The 17105-nt window shown below is 47.4% G+C and overlaps 2 protein-coding genes across 3 annotated transcripts in view; both read right to left on the bottom strand.

Annotated features, from left to right (window-relative positions):
- The window catches only part of LOC310686824 (GTPase KRas), a 263944-nt gene that overhangs the window by 201134 nt on the left and 45705 nt on the right, over nt 1–17105 (bottom strand). The window lies entirely within an intron of this gene.
- Nucleotides 1667–10909, bottom strand: ECHDC3 (enoyl-CoA hydratase domain containing 3). 2 transcript variants are annotated; one of them, XR_014516135.1, is made up of 6 exons: nt 10701–10909; nt 8857–8978; nt 7875–7972; nt 5770–5970; nt 2843–3723; nt 1667–2789 (listed from the first exon to the last, which is right to left on the bottom strand). XR_014516135.1 is itself a non-coding variant. In XM_083461563.1 (5 exons), the coding sequence occupies exons 1-5, from the start codon at nt 10877–10879 to the stop codon at nt 3409–3411; spliced, it is 915 nt and encodes a 304-aa protein (XP_083317689.1). In that variant the 5' UTR covers nt 10880–10898; the 3' UTR covers nt 1667–3408. The 2 variants fall into 2 exon arrangements, 1 of the variants encoding a protein (XP_083317689.1); XM_083461563.1 differs by having other exon boundaries at nt 1667–3723; nt 10701–10898.

The raw sequence follows: 17105 nt of genomic DNA, 5'->3' as shown, positions 1-17105 counted from the left end.
CTCTCACTTCCATACATCACTACTGGGGAAAACCATAGCTTTAACTATATGGACCTTTGTTGGTAAGGTGATGTCTCTGCTTTTTAAGATGCTGTCTATAATATAATATACATAGAAGTTGGCTTCTCTGGATCTCTGCTACTCCAGCCCAGCCAAGATACTTTTCAGCTGAAATGGGATCTGCCAGTGAAATATATGATCTGCTCCTGAGCTACGCAAGGGCCGTTAACTCAGAAGAACAGCATCGGTTTTGCATGAAAACAGCCCCAAATTCAATCTCTAGCATCTCCACTTAAGGCTGTGTGAATGCCATGGGATCACAGAATTGCAGAGTTGAAAGGGACCCTGAGGAACATCTAGTCTAAGGTTACGAGAAGTCCCCCTTTCCCAGGGACAGTCCCCAGATTTACAAATCAGTCCCCTGACAAAATCCATCCATTCTGACTGAAGTTGAAAAGTGTCCCCGGACTCATTGAAAAAAACCTGGTAACCTTAATCTAGTTCAACCCCCCTGCAATGCAGCTGTCCCATATGGGGATTGAACCTGGAACCTTGGCATCATCAGAACCAATCTCTAACCAACTGAGCTATCCCAGCTGACTCCCTGGTCCTGAATGGGGTAACTGCGCCCCTGAAGGACCAGGTGCACAGCCTGGGAGTCATTCTGGACTCACAGCAGTCCATGGAGGTGTACGTTAATTCTGTGTCCAGGGCGGCTGTCTACCAGCTCCACCTGGTACGCAGGCAGAGACCCTACCTGCCCTCAGACCGTCTCGCCAGAGTGATGCATGCTCTGGTTATCTCCCGCTTGGACTACTGCAGTGCGCTCTACCTGGGGCTACCTTTGAAGGTGACCCGGAAACTGCAATTAATCCAGAATGCGGCAGCTAGACTGGTGACTGGGAGTGGCCGCCAGAACCACATAACACCGGTCCTGAGAGATCTGCATTGGCTCCCAGTACGTTTCCGAGCACAATTCAAAGCGTTGGTGCTGACCTTTAAAGCCCTAAACGGCCTCGGCCTTGTATACCTGAAGAAGCTTCTCCACCCCCCATCATTCAGCCCGGACACTGAGATCCAGCACCGAGGGCCTTCTGGCGGTCCCCTCATTGTGAGAAGTGAGGTTATAGGGAACCAGACAGAGGGCCTTCTCGGTAGTGGCGCCCGCCCTCCCTTCAGATGTGAAGGAAATAAGCAGCTATCTTATCTTTAAAAGACATCTGAAGGCAGCCCTGTTTAGGGAAGTTTTTAATATTTAATGCTGTATTGTTTTTAACACTTGATTGGAAGCCACCCAGAGTGGCTGGAGAAACTCAGCCAGATGGGCGGGGTATAAATAAAAAATTATTATTATTATTATTATTATTATTATTATTATTATTATTATTATTACCCCTTGCATGAAACCTTGGAGAGGCGCTGCCAGTCTGTGCAGAATAGACAATACTGAGCTAGATGGACCAAGAGCCTGACACAGTTCAAGGAAGTTTCCTACGGCTCCTCTTCTCCCCAGGCCCCATTCATGCTCTAGATTGCCCTGAGCATCACTGATCGCAGCTGGTTCTGTTGCAACATTCAGAGCTGTTTTAAAGGGCAGTTTAGAACAACTCACACATTTTAGAAATCAGAAACAGCTAACTATCGAAGAACTTGGTACATGCAGAGATGACGCTAAAATACTTGGCTTTTTATTGTTTCCTAGACTCGTACCTGGGAAGCTAAAAAAAACCATACAGGACCGAAGAAGGCACTGTGCATTACAACATGAATGGATACCGCCCTCTGGCGACCATGCAAGGAGTAGCTCACTTCCTCCTTTCAAAACGCAAAGCAACTCAGTCTACAAAGGTGATTCAGAGCACCCCTTCCAGCTTACAGTCAGGCAGCTGCAGGTGCAATTGCTGGGGTTTCCTGTGCAGTGCCTTGTGATAAGATCTTATCAGAAATACATCTCACCTGTGCCTTTCTGGGAAGATGGTGCAAACATCCCGTTTTTTGTAATCATAGGCTTATAGGGTTAGCTGCAGAAATAGATCACGTCCGCTCTCTATCCAGATGCAAGGCAGCAGCCAGGAAGATCACGACTCTTGGTGAGAAATTGTTGTCAGCAAAACTCCTCTGCGATTCATCCAAGATCTAATAAAGATCAAGGCGAGGGGAATGGGGAGTCAGGGGCTCCTCAAAACGCCTCCCAAAAGAAAAGACCCATTTGCAAAGTATTTCTGGAGCTATTCTCTCTTTTTTGCTGAGAAGCTCCTTGCTGAAAAAGCAAACCTGGTAGCCATTTGTCGTCGTCGTTTTGCTCCAGCTCCTGTTCCCACAGGAATGCCTTTCTTCTGAGCTTCTCCAACCACCCTCCCCTCTAGTCTGGCTCCCAAGGCCCTGCCTATACCCACCTGCTGCCCTCAGAGGGCAACTCCTATCACCCGTCTGCAGGTCCTGCAGGCTAGGAACGATGGGAGCTGTAGTCCAGCAACTTCTGGAGGGCACTAGGTTGGGGAAGCCCAGGCCACACACCCCTCTCCCCCTTCCAATAATTGCCTATTGATAACCTACTATTCATCCAAGACTGGCTTCCAAAACCCGCACGAATGTGGCAGTATAACTCGGGATATTACTTTGGGACATGTGTGTAGGGGGTCTTCTGATCCACAGCAACTGGAGGTCTCAGCTCTTCTCCTCCATGGTGGAAGACAGGAGGGACTGCAGACTCGGAGCTGACTAGTAGCAAAGATGCCAACACATAAAACAGGGGAAGGGGCACCTGTGGTCCTTGAGCTGTTGACAGACTACAAATCCCATCAGCCATGCCAACAGGGGCTGATGGGAGTTGTAGTCCGACAACAACTTGGAAGGCCACAGGTCTCCCATCATCTGAATCAGATATAACTAGCTAATAGACAACACTTCTTTAAAAGGTTCCACAGTGCTGAGTGGGACTTGGTATGTCGTTCAGAAAGCGGCTAAGGCTAGTGACATGCTTTGCACAGAAGGCCTTGGGTTCGATTCCTGGCATCTCCAGTTAAAACAACAACAACACTCAAGGAGGAGAGTCAGAAGAAAGAGGCTGCCTGTGAGTGTATTGGCTGAATGGTCTGGCTCAGTGTCAAGGTAGCTCTTTATATCCCTATATCTACATAGCATCAAAAGAAGCCTGAATTAAAATCCACTTTGTTTCGATATTGCAATGAGCATCACTTTCCTGTTTGGTATTGCACCTCTACAGATTAACAGATCAATGTGTATCAGACAGACCGTCAATTTTCCAAAGGCGGACCTGTTGCATAATCAAGCGCATTTAACAAGATGATGGTCCCTAGGATTTTCAGAGAGAGAAGGCACCAGCTACGATGATCTCAATCGATTTGGCTCTTAAAAGAGGCTGGGCGTCCCATGGGAGGTTTCGGTTCAGGAATGCGACCAGGCCGGCTTGCGTTTGGAGACGAAGGCCTTGATGCCCTCCTGTCCATCCTGCAGGGCCAGGTTCTCCACCATGACCCGGGAGGCCGTTCTGTAGGCAGCGCCGACGTCCTGCTCCATCTGTTTGTAAAAGGTGGATTTACCCAGAGCCACGACAGGCCGGCTGCTCTCGCATATCCTGCGGGCGATTTTCAGGGTCTCGTCTTCCAGCTTGTCCTCTGGGACCACCCTGTTGATGAGCCCGTGCAGAAGCGCCTCCTGAGCGGTCATGGGCTCTCCCGTCAACAGCATCTCCATCACAACCTGGAAAGAATTGTTGCAAAGAAAGAAATTAAGGGCCAGGCGGGCAGAGCAGCGAATGCAAAATGTACAGCGGGCCAGATTCTGCTAGCGCATCCTTCTCTAGTCTTCATCCAGGCAAGCAAGAATCATGACCAGACATCAAGGACGCAGTTTCCAAAAGCTTGGGTCGCCAGCTGTTTGTTTGTTTTTTTGGACTACAGTTCCCATCATCCCTGACCACTGGCCCTGTTAGCTAGGGATGATGGGAGTTGTAGTAGGGGTTTTCCCCTGACCCCCCCCCCCGTCTGTGTCCTTCTGCTGGAGGACAGAGTGGTGTATAGGGATGGAGAAACCTATCTACTTTGGTTTCTCTCAGTTTCTCATTGTCCCAGTTTTAAGTACAGTTCTCCACATTTCCACATCAGCTCACAATTTTCTTTTGAAGTCCTCATGAAAATTCACCAGCATTTGAATGCAAATTTCTCCAAATGGGCACATTTGTTTGCAGTTTTGCCTAATATATGCATTTTTTTGCAAATCAATTTCCCCTAATGTAATGCACCTTTGTATGTTACTTTCCGTAATGCATACATGTAAGTCCATTTTGGCTCAACTGAAGAAGAATAAGAGTTTGGATTTGATATCCCGCTTTATCACTACCCTAAGGAGTCTCAAAGCGGCTCACATTCTCCTTTCCCTTCCTCCCCCACAACAATCACTCTGTGAGGTGAGTGGGGCTGAGAGACTTCAGAGAAGTGTGACTAGCCCAAGGTCACCAAGCAGCTGCATGTGGAGAAGCAGAGACGCGAACCTGGTTCCCCAGATTACGAGACTAACGCTCTTAACCGATACACCACACTGGCTCTGAAGAAGACGAAGAAAGATATTTCAACTGTCGAAAACCAACTGGAGACCCAAGTGTGGGAAGCTCTCTTCTAGTCCGTCAAAAGAAATTGAGAGAAGGTGTGAAGCAAGGCCAGTGAAGAGAGTGCCTGGGGGTGGGGGGAAGAGTGATGAGGCCAGGCAGAGAAGTTTGCACGGCTCCATTTGGACCTCAGGTCAGAGAGTCCCCACTCCTGTACTAGGAAGATCATAGTATTTGGTTGGGGGCCGTAGTACATGCATGTTGGGAAATCCCATGGGATGAAAAAAGGGGAATAAGCCCCACATGGATGACTGGCCCATGGAGACCAAGTCGCTGTACACATACTGCCAGACCACAGGCAAATTCTTACCATTTAATAATCAGTGGGGCGAGCCCAAAACATTGCTGCCCAAGGCAGAACAGCAAATGTCTCCTCCCACCTGGCTCAACCGAAGGCTGACCAAGTTATTTTAGTGCGCGAGGCAGAACGTCCCACAAGTGTGCCTGTCAGGGAACTGACATCGGAGCTAGAGGCGGAGGGAAGGCTCTCAAATGATGCTGGAGAAGGGCCCAGCAGCGAGAGAGGCAGCTCCGCAGATGGGGAAGCAAATCAGCGCAACACCAGGGATATAGAGGGGCTGATGGGGGAATCGGCAAGAGGGCTCCAGGACTCTTCACCGGACACCAGCGGGGAGAGCACGGGTCCTCCGCTACCCACGCCCACCCTGCGCAGAAGACTTCCGCGCAGAGAGAGTAGGAGGAGACTGGGTGTCAAACAACTTTTATGTTGGGAAAGATTTAAGAAACGCCCACTGACGGATTCTGCCAGTGACTGAGGCAGCCATCATGAGAAGGGGCTGTGCAGTCAGAAAGTTTTAACAAGGCAAATTAGCCGAGAAAGGCACTAGTTTACGCACGAGTAACTCATAACATTTACAGTGCCTCTCCATGGGAGTCAAAATGCACAGGATAAATAAATGAAAAGTGCTGCCTTTCTCAAGACACCTTAAATCAGCTGCCTGAGGCAACGGCCTCACTCCGCCTAATGCTTTGGCCGGCCCTAATAATGGCACGCCCACAGTTCTGAAGCCCCTGTAGTTCAGACACCAACATGACCACTGCGTTTGCGGACTATCTGCTTGCAGCAAGTACAGCAAGTAAACCAAGTACGACAACAAAACCCTTGTTTTGAAGAGGCCCACCTTTCTCGGGAGAGATCTCCCCAGGGCCACTCCAGGCGTTGAGCAGAACAGGCCGACGTTCACTCCCGGTGTGGCGAACCTGGATTTCTCGCTGGCCACAGCAATATCGCAGCTGGCCACCAACTGGCAGCCGGCAGCCGTGGCCAAGCCGTTGACTTTGGCGATTACAGGAACAGGTAGCTTGGGGAGCATCGTCATGACCTGTAAGGAAGCAGGTTTTTTTAAGTGCTGGTGCTGACCTATAAAGCCTTACAGGGCTCAGGACCACAATACCTTAAGGACTGCCTCTCCCCATGTGAACCGACCCAAACCCTGCATCTCAGGCCCTCCTCTGTGCCCCCACTCCCAGAGAAGTTTGGAGTGTGGCAACACGAGCAAGGGCCTTTTCTGTGGTGGCCCCCCATTTGTGGAATTCTCTGCCCAGAGAGGCTCCCCAGGAACCATCATTGCATTTCTTTACACAGGCCTTCAGCCATTATTAGACAATCTATAGCCTTTTAAATGGGGGGGGGGGCGACTATTATGATGTGATTGTTTTATTGCCTTTATTATTATGCTATGTGAATTAATTTTGTAAAGGTTGTACGCTGCCCTAGGATCTTTGGATAAAGGGTGGTATATATCAAATCAAATCAAATTTTATTAAACGGTCACAGACCAGATTAACTCGTACAACTAGTCAGCGAAGCATAGCACCGGAAAAAACAAAGGACAATTTCAATACAGATTAGGCCAAAACAGCAATTTAAAATTAGACAACATACATACAATTAAGTATTTGCCTTCGCCTGCATATTGACATTGGAAAGCTCTTGTTTCCTACGCCTAATAGTGGCTACACAAAATTTGGCCACATTGATCGTAATTTCAGGAACCTTATCTTTTATCAAGGCTCTCATACGTTGGAGTTCTGGTTCATTTTTACGCTTTTGTAGAACTGGGGCAATAAAGGTCAGGCGTAGATCCTCGTAGTAACTACAGTGTAGCAATACATGCATACTTGTTTCCACTTCCGATGAGCCACATGGGCAGACACGTGACGCATATGGTTTGCCCTCATATCTGCCTAGCAACAGGGCAGAGGGCAAAACATTAAATCTGGCCAGGGTAAAGGAGTGTCTGTACTTACGATATTTGTAAATCAGCCAGATAATTTGCGGGTGAGAACCCTCTCCCAAAGTCTCTAATTGTGGCATATTTATCCATTTTGCCCACGTGACATTGCAGCTCTATGTCCCTCATGCGTTGGAGCACTTGACTTCTGGCTCTCTCATATCCTGCCGCTATCAAGATCTGCGGGGAGAATCCCAAGCTTCTTATCTTTTCAAACAGGGAAGCTTTCCAGGTGGAGTGAAAGGTGTCTAAGAGTGTTAAAGGAGCCAGACCGGCCGGGGAAAAAATAAGTTTTAGCCAGTAGTGTATCTTTAGAATCCACAACCGCGCATTAACGGGTGGTTGTCCAACTTCTAAGCGGACAGCTATATTAGATACACAGGGGGGGATCCCCAATAAACACCGATAGAATTTTGTTTGAAATGCCTCCATAGGCGCAAAATTTTTGAAACTGCAAACCTGGGATCCATAAGTGAGTTGTGGGAGTATTTTTGCAGGGGGTGGTATATAAATCTTATTCTTATCATTATTATTGAGGAAAAGTGTCACCCATATTCTTCTAACGACAAGATCCTTTATGACTTTCATTAAGGCAGATGAACACATTTAATAATACAACACTGATGCATTGCTAGTCAAATACAGAAAACCTCTCAAATCTATGGCCCCTAACCCATCTCAAAATTATGCTCAGACCATCCTGTTCCAAGTTAACAGTCCTCCAATTCTATTCAAGGGGCAGGTCTTAGCAGTTGGGTCTTCTGTTCATCAGGATAACCGGCTACTCAGTTTCTTACGCTTGCCAACACTCAGCCAGATGTTATTCCATTGATTCTACCTTCAGAAAGATCAAGCAATGCTTTAACGTGTGTGTTGTTGGTTTTTTGAGCAAACCATCCAATTAAAATTTTGTGGCATGATGGGAAGGCGATGAACTGCCCCCAGGCAGGTGAGCTCTTTAGCAGTGGCGGCATCGATGTGAACCATCTCACCTCAGAGCAGGTCTCAAAAACTTCTCTGTGGTGCTTCTCGCCCTTCTCAAACGCAAGTTCCTTCAAGTCGTGCCCAGAGGAGAAAACGGGACCTTCTCCTGGGTGGGGGAAGGCATGTGAAAGGAAGCAAGAGAATTTTATGTGCATCTTGTACCCTCGACATGACCAAATCCCTGCCCAGAGAATGACAGGCCGACACACACATTGCTGCAGAGATGGGGAACCTGCAGTCCTCCATTTATTGTTTGCTCAGCATCTCTTACACGTCCCGTGATAAAACATGCCCACTATTCACTAGATGCCAGGACCGGACACACATCTACCCTCCCATTCTGAGGAGGAAAGCCCTGTTCATTTTGTGGAGGTCTGACTCTTTTGTTCTTTTAGATGTGGCAGCCATTTTGTGTTACGCCACACACCCCACCTTCAAACAGCCGCCATTTTGCAGTCTGGTGCCCACGGCACTTTCTCAAATCCCAAATGTTCCCACTGGGCCTCCAAAGACTGACGCCCCCCTCACCTTGAAGTAGCGCAAGAACTTCTGGTGGAAAAGCAAGATGGAAACGTAGCTGAATAAAGAAATTGTAAGGGTGCTTTAAAAGCAGAAAGGAGAGAAAAGGTGTCTGAAGAAAGGAAAGAAATTAAATACGATCTGATAGTGAAGAGATGTAGGAGAGGGTAGAATCTGGGGGTGAATAGATGGAGGTATCAGAGCTGGAGTGAAGACAAGTCTCTTCTTAGTCAAAAGACTGTTCAAGGATGACAAGGTAGCACAAATTCTTTGAAAGGTTTTGTAAGATCAATTTCCCCACCCTATTATTATTATTATTATTATTATTATTATTATCATCATCATCATCACTATTACTATTATGATCTATTAAATTTCTCTACTACCCTCCATCCAAGGTTCACAGAGCAGTTTACAATATATAAACCCAAAGTTACATACCTACCCTCATAGGTTTGATGAGCAAAATACCTGAAATTATAATGACTCTCAGATCGGTGCTTTCAATATCGCGCAGAATATCCTCACGGAGGGAGCTTATCATGGAGAGCGAAAGTGCATTTCTCTTGAGAGGATTGTTCAAAACAATGTTCCTGTGAAATATAATTTTTATGAGAGAAGCTTTCATATGTAGCTGTCTGCACCGTGTTAAGATTTGTGGGTAACAAAGGATTATGTTGTATCAATGTGCTTGTAACCTCTCCGGTAAAAATATGATTCACATTACATCATGAAACTGTGGGCATGCATTCACGCTAAACCACGGTTTGCTTCTAACTGTGGTTTAATGTGATGCGGCAGCTAGACTGGAAGTTGCGTTGCAGGATTTCACAGAGGGAAATTTCCAGTCCAACCTGGAGATGGTAGGAAGTGAAACAGTGACCTTCTGCAACCCATGGACCAAAAATGTAGCTCTCTAGCTTAGCATCCAGAGACATCACATTTGCATCCCATAAATATATGTTAACTAGCTCACATGGATGGGACGCGGGTGGCGCTGTGGGTTAAACCACAGAGCCTAGGACTTGCCGATCAGAAGGTCGGCGGTTCGAATCCCCGTGACGGGGTGAGCTCCCGTTGCTCGGTCCCTGCTCCTGCCAACCTAGCAGTTTGAAAGCACGTCAAAGTGCAAGTAGATAAATAGGTACCGCTCCAGCAGGAAGGTAAACAGCGTTTCTGTGCGCTGCTCTGGTTCACCAGAAGCGGCTTAGTCATGCTGGCCACATGACCCGGACGTTTTTGGTTCAACTCCAGTTTTATTTGGGCAACAGGGTTTTCAAAGTCCACCATTAAGCACCACCTTTGCCCCTTGTCCCAGTTCAGCTCACGCATATATATGCAGAGCATTTCTGGGTCAGCTCCAGTTTCGGTTCAGCTCCAGTTTTGAGCAACAGGGTTTTCAAAGTCCACCATTAAGCGCCACCTTTGCCCCTTGCCCCAGTTCAGCTCACACATACGTTCTGTAAACTACAGTACAATGCTCAGCGGCAAAGCATTTTGATTGCGTGCAAAAGGCCTCAGGCACAATCAACATCGTCTGCAAGACAGAGCACATTTGCCTAGCAGCAGGAACAACAGAATTTTGAAGTCAGGAGAGGTCCCCAAAGGTCATCCAGACAAACCCTTGCTCACTGCAGGATCTTGCCCGTTCTCTATGCTCATGTTTAAAAGAGATGAAGCAGAACCCTCAAAAAAGTCATTCGCGCAGCATGAGGGGCGGAGGAACATGTTCCAGATGTTGTTGGAACCCAACTCTCACCAGCCTCGGCCAGCATCACCAATGGTCAGGGATGCCAGGAGTTTGCTCCCCCTCTAAACCTAGAGGAGGGTCAGTTTCTTCACCCCCTCCCTAAGCAATTCCCCTGTCCAAAAAAATGCCACCCACTCTCTTTCCAGATGACATAAAAGCTCAAGTGATGTGTTATGTGCTTTTTGTGGTTGTTGTTATTATTGAAAAAATGATTAAATAAATTTAAAAAAAAAAAGCTCAAGCGACCTGAAAGGGACTAGAAACTTGACCCTGGCAAAGGGATGAGCAGTTGGTGGGGAGGCGAGCAAGCAAACCTCCCTAACCCAAATTCTTTGGGTCCGTTTGTGCATCGCAGGCAGTGCGGTGCAGTGGTTGGAGCGTCGGACTAGGACGTGGGAGAACAGGGTTCAAATCCCTAACCTACCTCACGGGGTGGTTGTGAGGATGAAATGGAGAACGGTGCACGGGGTGAGAACCGTGCACGCCAACCTCCTGGAGCTTTTTGGAGGGGAAAGCGGAACAGAAATGCAAATAAACAAGCCCATTCCTCCTCTGTCCGGCCCACCTGATCCCATCCTGCTGCCACGTGCGAGTCGGCCTCGGCTCCGCGGGTACTTGCTGGCAATGCTGCCTCCGCCCGGGCGCGCCGCCGCCGCTTGCAAAGGCGCGCTGGGTGCGGAGCAGCGGCCGCGGGAGCTGCGCGGTGCAGAGCCCGGCGCCTCTCGCAAAAGCAGCTGCAGCCATTGCAACCTCCCTCCCTGTCCGGGCCGGGGGCGGAGCAGGAGGAGGAGAGACGGTTCTGCACGCTGCTGACCCCTGCTGGCTGCCAAAGGACAGCCGAAAACTGCTCCCACCCCCTTTTTATATAAAAATTTAAATCTCTTAAAATACTATACCAATCTTTAACCATTTCGATTAATCCCTTCACCTCCCTCCCCCACAACCCAGTACTTCCCTCCACCCGTGTGCGATCTTCTTTACCTATTATTTTTTGTTATTGTTGCGTTACTCACTTTATTTGTTATTCCATCCTTGATATATTATTAACCTATCTCCTTGCGCCTTTTAAACTTTTGCATATTAATTTTTTAACTCCAGCACCGACTTTTTTCATGTATTCCTTAACGCATTCCCACTCTTTATTAATTTTTTGATTAGAGTAGCCTCTAATTGATGCTGCTGATTTTGCCGTCTCTGCGAAGTCAAGAAATTTGGTTCTCCTTTCTAATAATTCTGGTATTTTATCAATTTTCCAGTTTTTTGCCACTACGATTCTGGCTGCCGCGGTTGCATAATGGAATATATTCCTTTTATCTTTAGGGATGTCACTCAATACCAAACCCAGCAAAAATGCCTGTGTTTTTTTAAAGATTGACCTCCTAAATATCTTTTTAAGCTCTTCATGTATCATAATCCAGAACTGCTTTTCTACTACTGTAGTGGCTTTTTAAAAAATAAGAATTTGATCGCGCCGCACGCCAATTTTTTTTTATTGCTAAGAAATACATCGAAAAACCAAAAAAGCGCAGCCAGGATATCCTTGTTGATGCTCTTGCTCTCATTTTGAAAAGATCTGTATCCATATTCTGCAAACAAACAAACGAAAATATTTCAGTTAATATGCTATACAGGACTGGATTTAGGTTTGATGAGGCCCTAAGCCACTGAAGGTAATGGGACCCTTTATATGTCCAGCTGTCCTTTGTCAACAACAAATTGTCACTGTTTTTTGTGTTGAATATATGGTATATGGTCATTTATGGACCTAATAGGTATCTCAAGCCATTTGCACACAACAAAATATGTATTTTATCAAAGTAATTGTTGAACTGAAATACAATTAAGAAGAAGTGATGTTTTAGGGATCAGGTTAGCAGGCCATTACTTACACCATAGGAGCCTACACAACACAAAACACTGTTGCTGCATGTAGGTTTTATTTTATTTGTTTTTTATCTTATATTTTGGAAATATACATCCAGGGTTTTTTTTACTTCAATTTTTTGAGGGCCCCCCAAGAAAGTGAGGCCCTAAGCTATAGCTTGTTTAGTTTATACATAAATCCAGCACCGATGCTATACTATACTATATGAAATGTTTAAATGTGTCTTTGTCCTCGAGTCACGCTTGCCATCCACTCCGGCCACACCAGTGGAGTATACCCCACCCCCTTTGAGAACCACCTATACTATGTCAGGAGCTTGTCCTACACTCGAGTAGGACCCTGGCAGAGACACATGCCCAACTGGCATGTTCTCTCCCTCCTGGTCTTTCGTTCGGAGCTTCAAAAGCTTTCTTCTGCCCGAACATCACAGCGACTGATGCCAACAGATACTGGCACACTTAGGGATCCGCAGAGTCTGCACAGTTCGCTTGACAGACCTCAGCAACTCAGCATTTTGGCTAATCTACTTTATTTACATATAAACACACGGAGCACTGCAACATGGCCCCCTCTCTCTCTAGCATCAGATAGCAAAGAGAAAGAACAAAGGACAATAGTCCCACTTCACAGAACACAGTAACACAAACATCCTGTGGGCTTATCCTCACATAGAATCATAGAGTTGTTGTTTAGTCGTTTAGTAGTTTAGTTGTGTCCGACTCTTCGTGACCCCATGGACCAGAACACGCCAGGCACTCCTGTCTTCCACTGCCTCCCACAGTTTGGTCAAACTCATGCTGGTAGCTTCGAGAACACTGTCCAACCATCTCATCCTCTGTCGTCCCCTTCTCCTTGTGCCCTCCATCTTTCCCAACATCAGGGTCTTTTCCAGGGAGTCTTCTCTTCTCATGAGGTGGCCAAAGTATTGGAGCCTCAGCTTCACGATCTGTCCTTCCACTGAGCACTCAGGGCTGCTTTCCTTCAGAATGGATAGGTTTGATCTTCTTGCAGTCCATGGGACTCTCAAGAGTCTCCTCCAGCACCATAATTCAAAGGCATCAATTCTTTGGCGATCAGCCTTCTTTATGGTCCAGCTCTCATTTTCATACATCACTACTGGGAAAACCATAGCTTTTACTATACGGACCTTTGTTGGCAAGGTGATGTCTCTACTTTTTAAGATGCTGTCTAGGTTTGTCATTGCATAGAGTAAGGGGTCCCTAATGGTCATCTAGTCCAACTCCCTGCAATGCAGGAATCTCAGCTAAAGCATCCAGGACAGATAGCCACCCAACCTCTGCTTGAAAGCCTCCAAGGAAGGAGAGCCCATCACCTCTTGTGGGAGTCTGTTCCACTGTCGAACAGCTCTTACTGCCAGAAAGTTCTTCCTGGTGTTTATTCGGAATCTCCTTCCTTGTAACTTGAATCCATTGGTTTGGGTCCTATCCTTCAGAGCAGCAGAAAACAGGCTCCCTCCATCCTCCATGTGACAGCCCCTGAGATATTTGAAGATGGCCCTCATATCTCTTCTCACTCAGCTAAACAGCTGCAAATACAGTGGCACCTTGGTTGTCGAATGCAATTCGTTCCGGAAGACCGTTCGACTTCCGAAATGTTTGACAACCGAGGCGGAAATGGCCATCTGCAATTTCAATTGATAAGCTGTTTGACTTCTGAGGTGCGTTCAAAAATGGAAGGAATTACTTTCAGTGTTCGGGTTCTGAAACATTCGGCTTCTGAGACGCTCAAAAACTAAGATTCCAGTATACAGTACAGTGGTACCTCTGGATGCGAACAGGATCCATTCCGGAGCCCCGTTCGCATCCTGAAGCGAACACGACCCGCGTGCGCGCGGGTCGCGATTCACTGCTTCCGCACATGTGTGTGACATCATTTTGAGCGTCTGCGCATGCGCGAGCAGCAAAACCCGGAAGTAACGCATCCCGTTACTTCCGGGTCGCCATGGAGCGTAACCTGAAAACACTCAACCTGAAGCTACTTTAACCCGAGGTATGATTGTACAGTGGTACCTCGGGTTACAGACGCTTCAGGTTACATACGCTTCAGGTTACAGACTCCACTAACCCAGAAATATTACCTTGGGTTAAGAACTTTGCTTCAGGATGAGAACAGATATTGTGCTCCGGCGGCGCGGCGGCAGCAGGAGGCCCCATTAGCTAAAGTGGTGCTTCAGGTTAAGAACAGTTTCAGGTTAAGAACGGACCTCCAGAACGAATTAAGTACCGTACTTAACCCAAGGTACCACTGTATAACATTTTAAGTGCGCTTCAAGTGCATTATACAAATGTGATACTAGATGGCATTTCACAGCGTTTTTTTACATTTGTCTAGATTCCATCCCTGTCTCCTCTTCTCCAGATTAAACAGATAGGGACGCAGGTGGTGCTGTGGGTTAAACCACAGAGCCTAGGACTTGCCGATCAGAAAGTTGGCAGTTCGAATCCCCGCGATGGGGTGAGATCCCATTGCTCTGTCCCTGCTCCTGCCAACCTAGCAGTTTGAAAGCATGTCAAAGTGCAAGTAGATAAATAGGTACCGCTCCAGCGGGAAGGTAAATGGCATTTCCGTGTGCTGCTCTGGTTCGCCTGAAGCGGCTTAGTCATGCTGGCCACATGACCTGGAAGCTGTATGCCGGCTCCCTCGGCCAATAAAGCGAGATGAGCGCCGCAACCCCAGAGTCGGCCACGACTGGACCTAATGGTCAGGGGTCCCTTTACTAGATTCCATCCCTGTCTCCTCTTTTCCAGATTAAACATGCCCAGTTCCTTTTGCCCCACTCTTTACAAACAGAGGCCTGCACTTTCAAATTACATGCCCCCCCCTTATTTGCACCCACTGGAAATTTCCCTGTGAACTTTTTTCCACCCACTGTTTCCATACCATGTCAGTATATGGAAACATCACCGCTGCAGAAAGCCAGTATGTTGACATCACATGATGCACCTATCTGTGGGAAAGAAGAATTTCCCAGGACGTTCACAGGCTGGATAAGTCTCTGTGAAGAGTGTAATCTGAAACCTTCCATTTGCGCATGTTCAGGTAGTTTGTCAGACTTGCTAGAAGAACTGAACCGAAAGGACGTGTTTTTCTCTAGTGCTGTAATGTCAGAAATAAACATCATGTAAATAGATTTCTGACTTATTTTCTTTCCCCTGCAGAAGCAGGAGAGAGGGGTTGTGCGTTTTACCCACTCTTGGGAAAATGTCGCCTATCAAAATCTCCCTGGTCTGTCTGGATATCAGCCAGAGGATGTTACCGGTAAGCAAGCTCCGAGGACAGTGAGAAGGGCCAGCCGCTATGGAGGGGGCTTGCAAACCAACATACCATGCATAATTGCTTGAAATGTTATCCTCACATGGGAAATTTTTCAGATATCCTCATCATTACAATCATCCATATCCTCTAAATTTCTATACTGCCCTTCATCCGAAGATCAAAGGGTGGCTTGCAATATAAAAACACAAAAATACATACTGTAATAAACAAACTAACAAAAAAATCCCCCCCCATAGATTGTTTAAATGCCATAGATTGTTTAATTAGCCAAAGGTCTCTGAGAAAAGGCATGTTTTATAGGCAAGAGAAAGAATGAAAACTGTAAACATTTGTGACAAATGTCAGTGAATGCAAAACCTATAGCCAGTCAGAATTCACTTAAGGATGAAATGCGTGCAAAGGAAGCCAAGCAACCTTTTACAATCGTTGCAATACCATATTAGGTATTAATATATAAATCCAGTTCTACTTAAAGGCAAATATAAACTTACTATATATACTAAATTCCGCACCTAGCTGCTAGAGGGCAGCACTTTCCTATGAAATAATAGCACACTCTCATTTTCTTCTCCTTTTGCAAAGCTACCTGTTTCATCAAATCCCTGCTTCTTCAATTGCTTCCTCTCTCTGCCTTTCCACTGTTCCTTCCCGGCTCACCTTCGCTCTAGTCCAAGTTGCATTTTCTATTTCACCGTTTTACTTCCCAGACCTTGCAAGACTCGAGCTTATAGGGCTGGTCACTTTTCACAGCCACAATTACATTAGAATTTCTGTAAGTGTAAGTGACCTCCCTGGGACACAAGCCTGGGCAGTGCGTGTGGAGGGCCTGGGCTGCCCAGACAACAAGACCCCCCCCTCAGCCTCGCTGATGTGGTCCAGAGGAAAGCAGAGCAAGATGTCCGGCACCAGCTTGGCTGCAGGTGTTGCGGGAAGGAGGCGGACAAGGCTCCATCCAACTGTCTCAGGGACTTCGCTCTGGATTTGTGTAGGGCAGGGGTCAGCAAGCTGTGGCCCATGGGCTACAAGCAGCGCATGGGGGTTGTTTAAATGGCCCCCAAACCGAGCCACCCACTCAGTGAGTCCCATAGCTCAGTGAGTCCCATAGGTTTAGGATCAGAGTTTTCCTCCTCCCTTCCCAGATTGACAAGCACCACCTGCCCCTCACTTCCCTCTACAGCACATGCAGAAACCACAATCTTGACCAGGGGTCAGCAACGTGCGGCCCATGGGCCAGATGCGGCCCATGAAGACTGTTTTACTGGCCCACGAGCCGCCCCTGAACTGAGCCACCCGCTCAGCGAGCCCCCCCCCCGCGCTGTGCTAAACCGGCATGGTGCAGGGACTCGCCGAGCGGCGGCGGAAATTGCGTCTGCGCATGCGCAGATACTGGAAATCGCATCTGTGCATGTCCAGACGCCGAAAATCGCTTCTGTGCAGGCATGATTTTCAGCATCTGGGCATGCACAGAAGCAATTTCCGGTGCTGCAGACATGCGCAGATGCGATTTCCGGCATCATGCTGTGCCAGTCCGCCCCACGGATGATCTCCATGGGAGTGATTCAGCCCATGGCCGGTAAACCTTGCCGACCCCTGATCTTGACCATTGGACCCACAATTGACCTTATTGGTCAATCTGCCAGAGTCTGTTTTTGCGTGCAGAGGAAGGCCTTGACTCAACAGGGGTTTGAGACCCATCGCCTACTCTCACCTGGCTTAGCCAGCCAATCAAATTTCTTTCCGGGGTGTGGCTGCTGTCTTATGCTGGCATCTTCTAGGAGCCACAGGTGA

Source organism: Podarcis liolepis (genome assembly GCF_965112155.1).
Source record: "Podarcis liolepis genome assembly, chromosome: 10".
Taxonomy (NCBI): domain Eukaryota; kingdom Metazoa; phylum Chordata; class Lepidosauria; order Squamata; family Lacertidae; genus Podarcis; species Podarcis liolepis.
The sequence above is the reverse complement of the archived record's forward strand: the minus strand, read 5'-3'. Positions and strand labels throughout refer to the sequence as shown.

Excerpts from the sequence above, each read along its gene's own strand:
- ECHDC3 (XM_083461563.1), bottom strand. The coding sequence starts at position 10,879 with ATGGCTGCAGCTGCTTTTGCGAGAGGCGCCGGGCTCTGCACCGCGCAG. Across the intron at positions 7,973-8,856 it reads GAGAGTCATTATAATTTCAG|GAGAAGGTCCCGTTTTCTCC; the intron begins GTATTTTGCTCA and ends TCCCCCACCCAG. Across the intron at positions 3,724-5,769 it reads GGAGATCTCTCCCGAGAAAG|GTTGTGATGGAGATGCTGTT; the intron begins GTGGGCCTCTTC and ends AATTCTTTCCAG.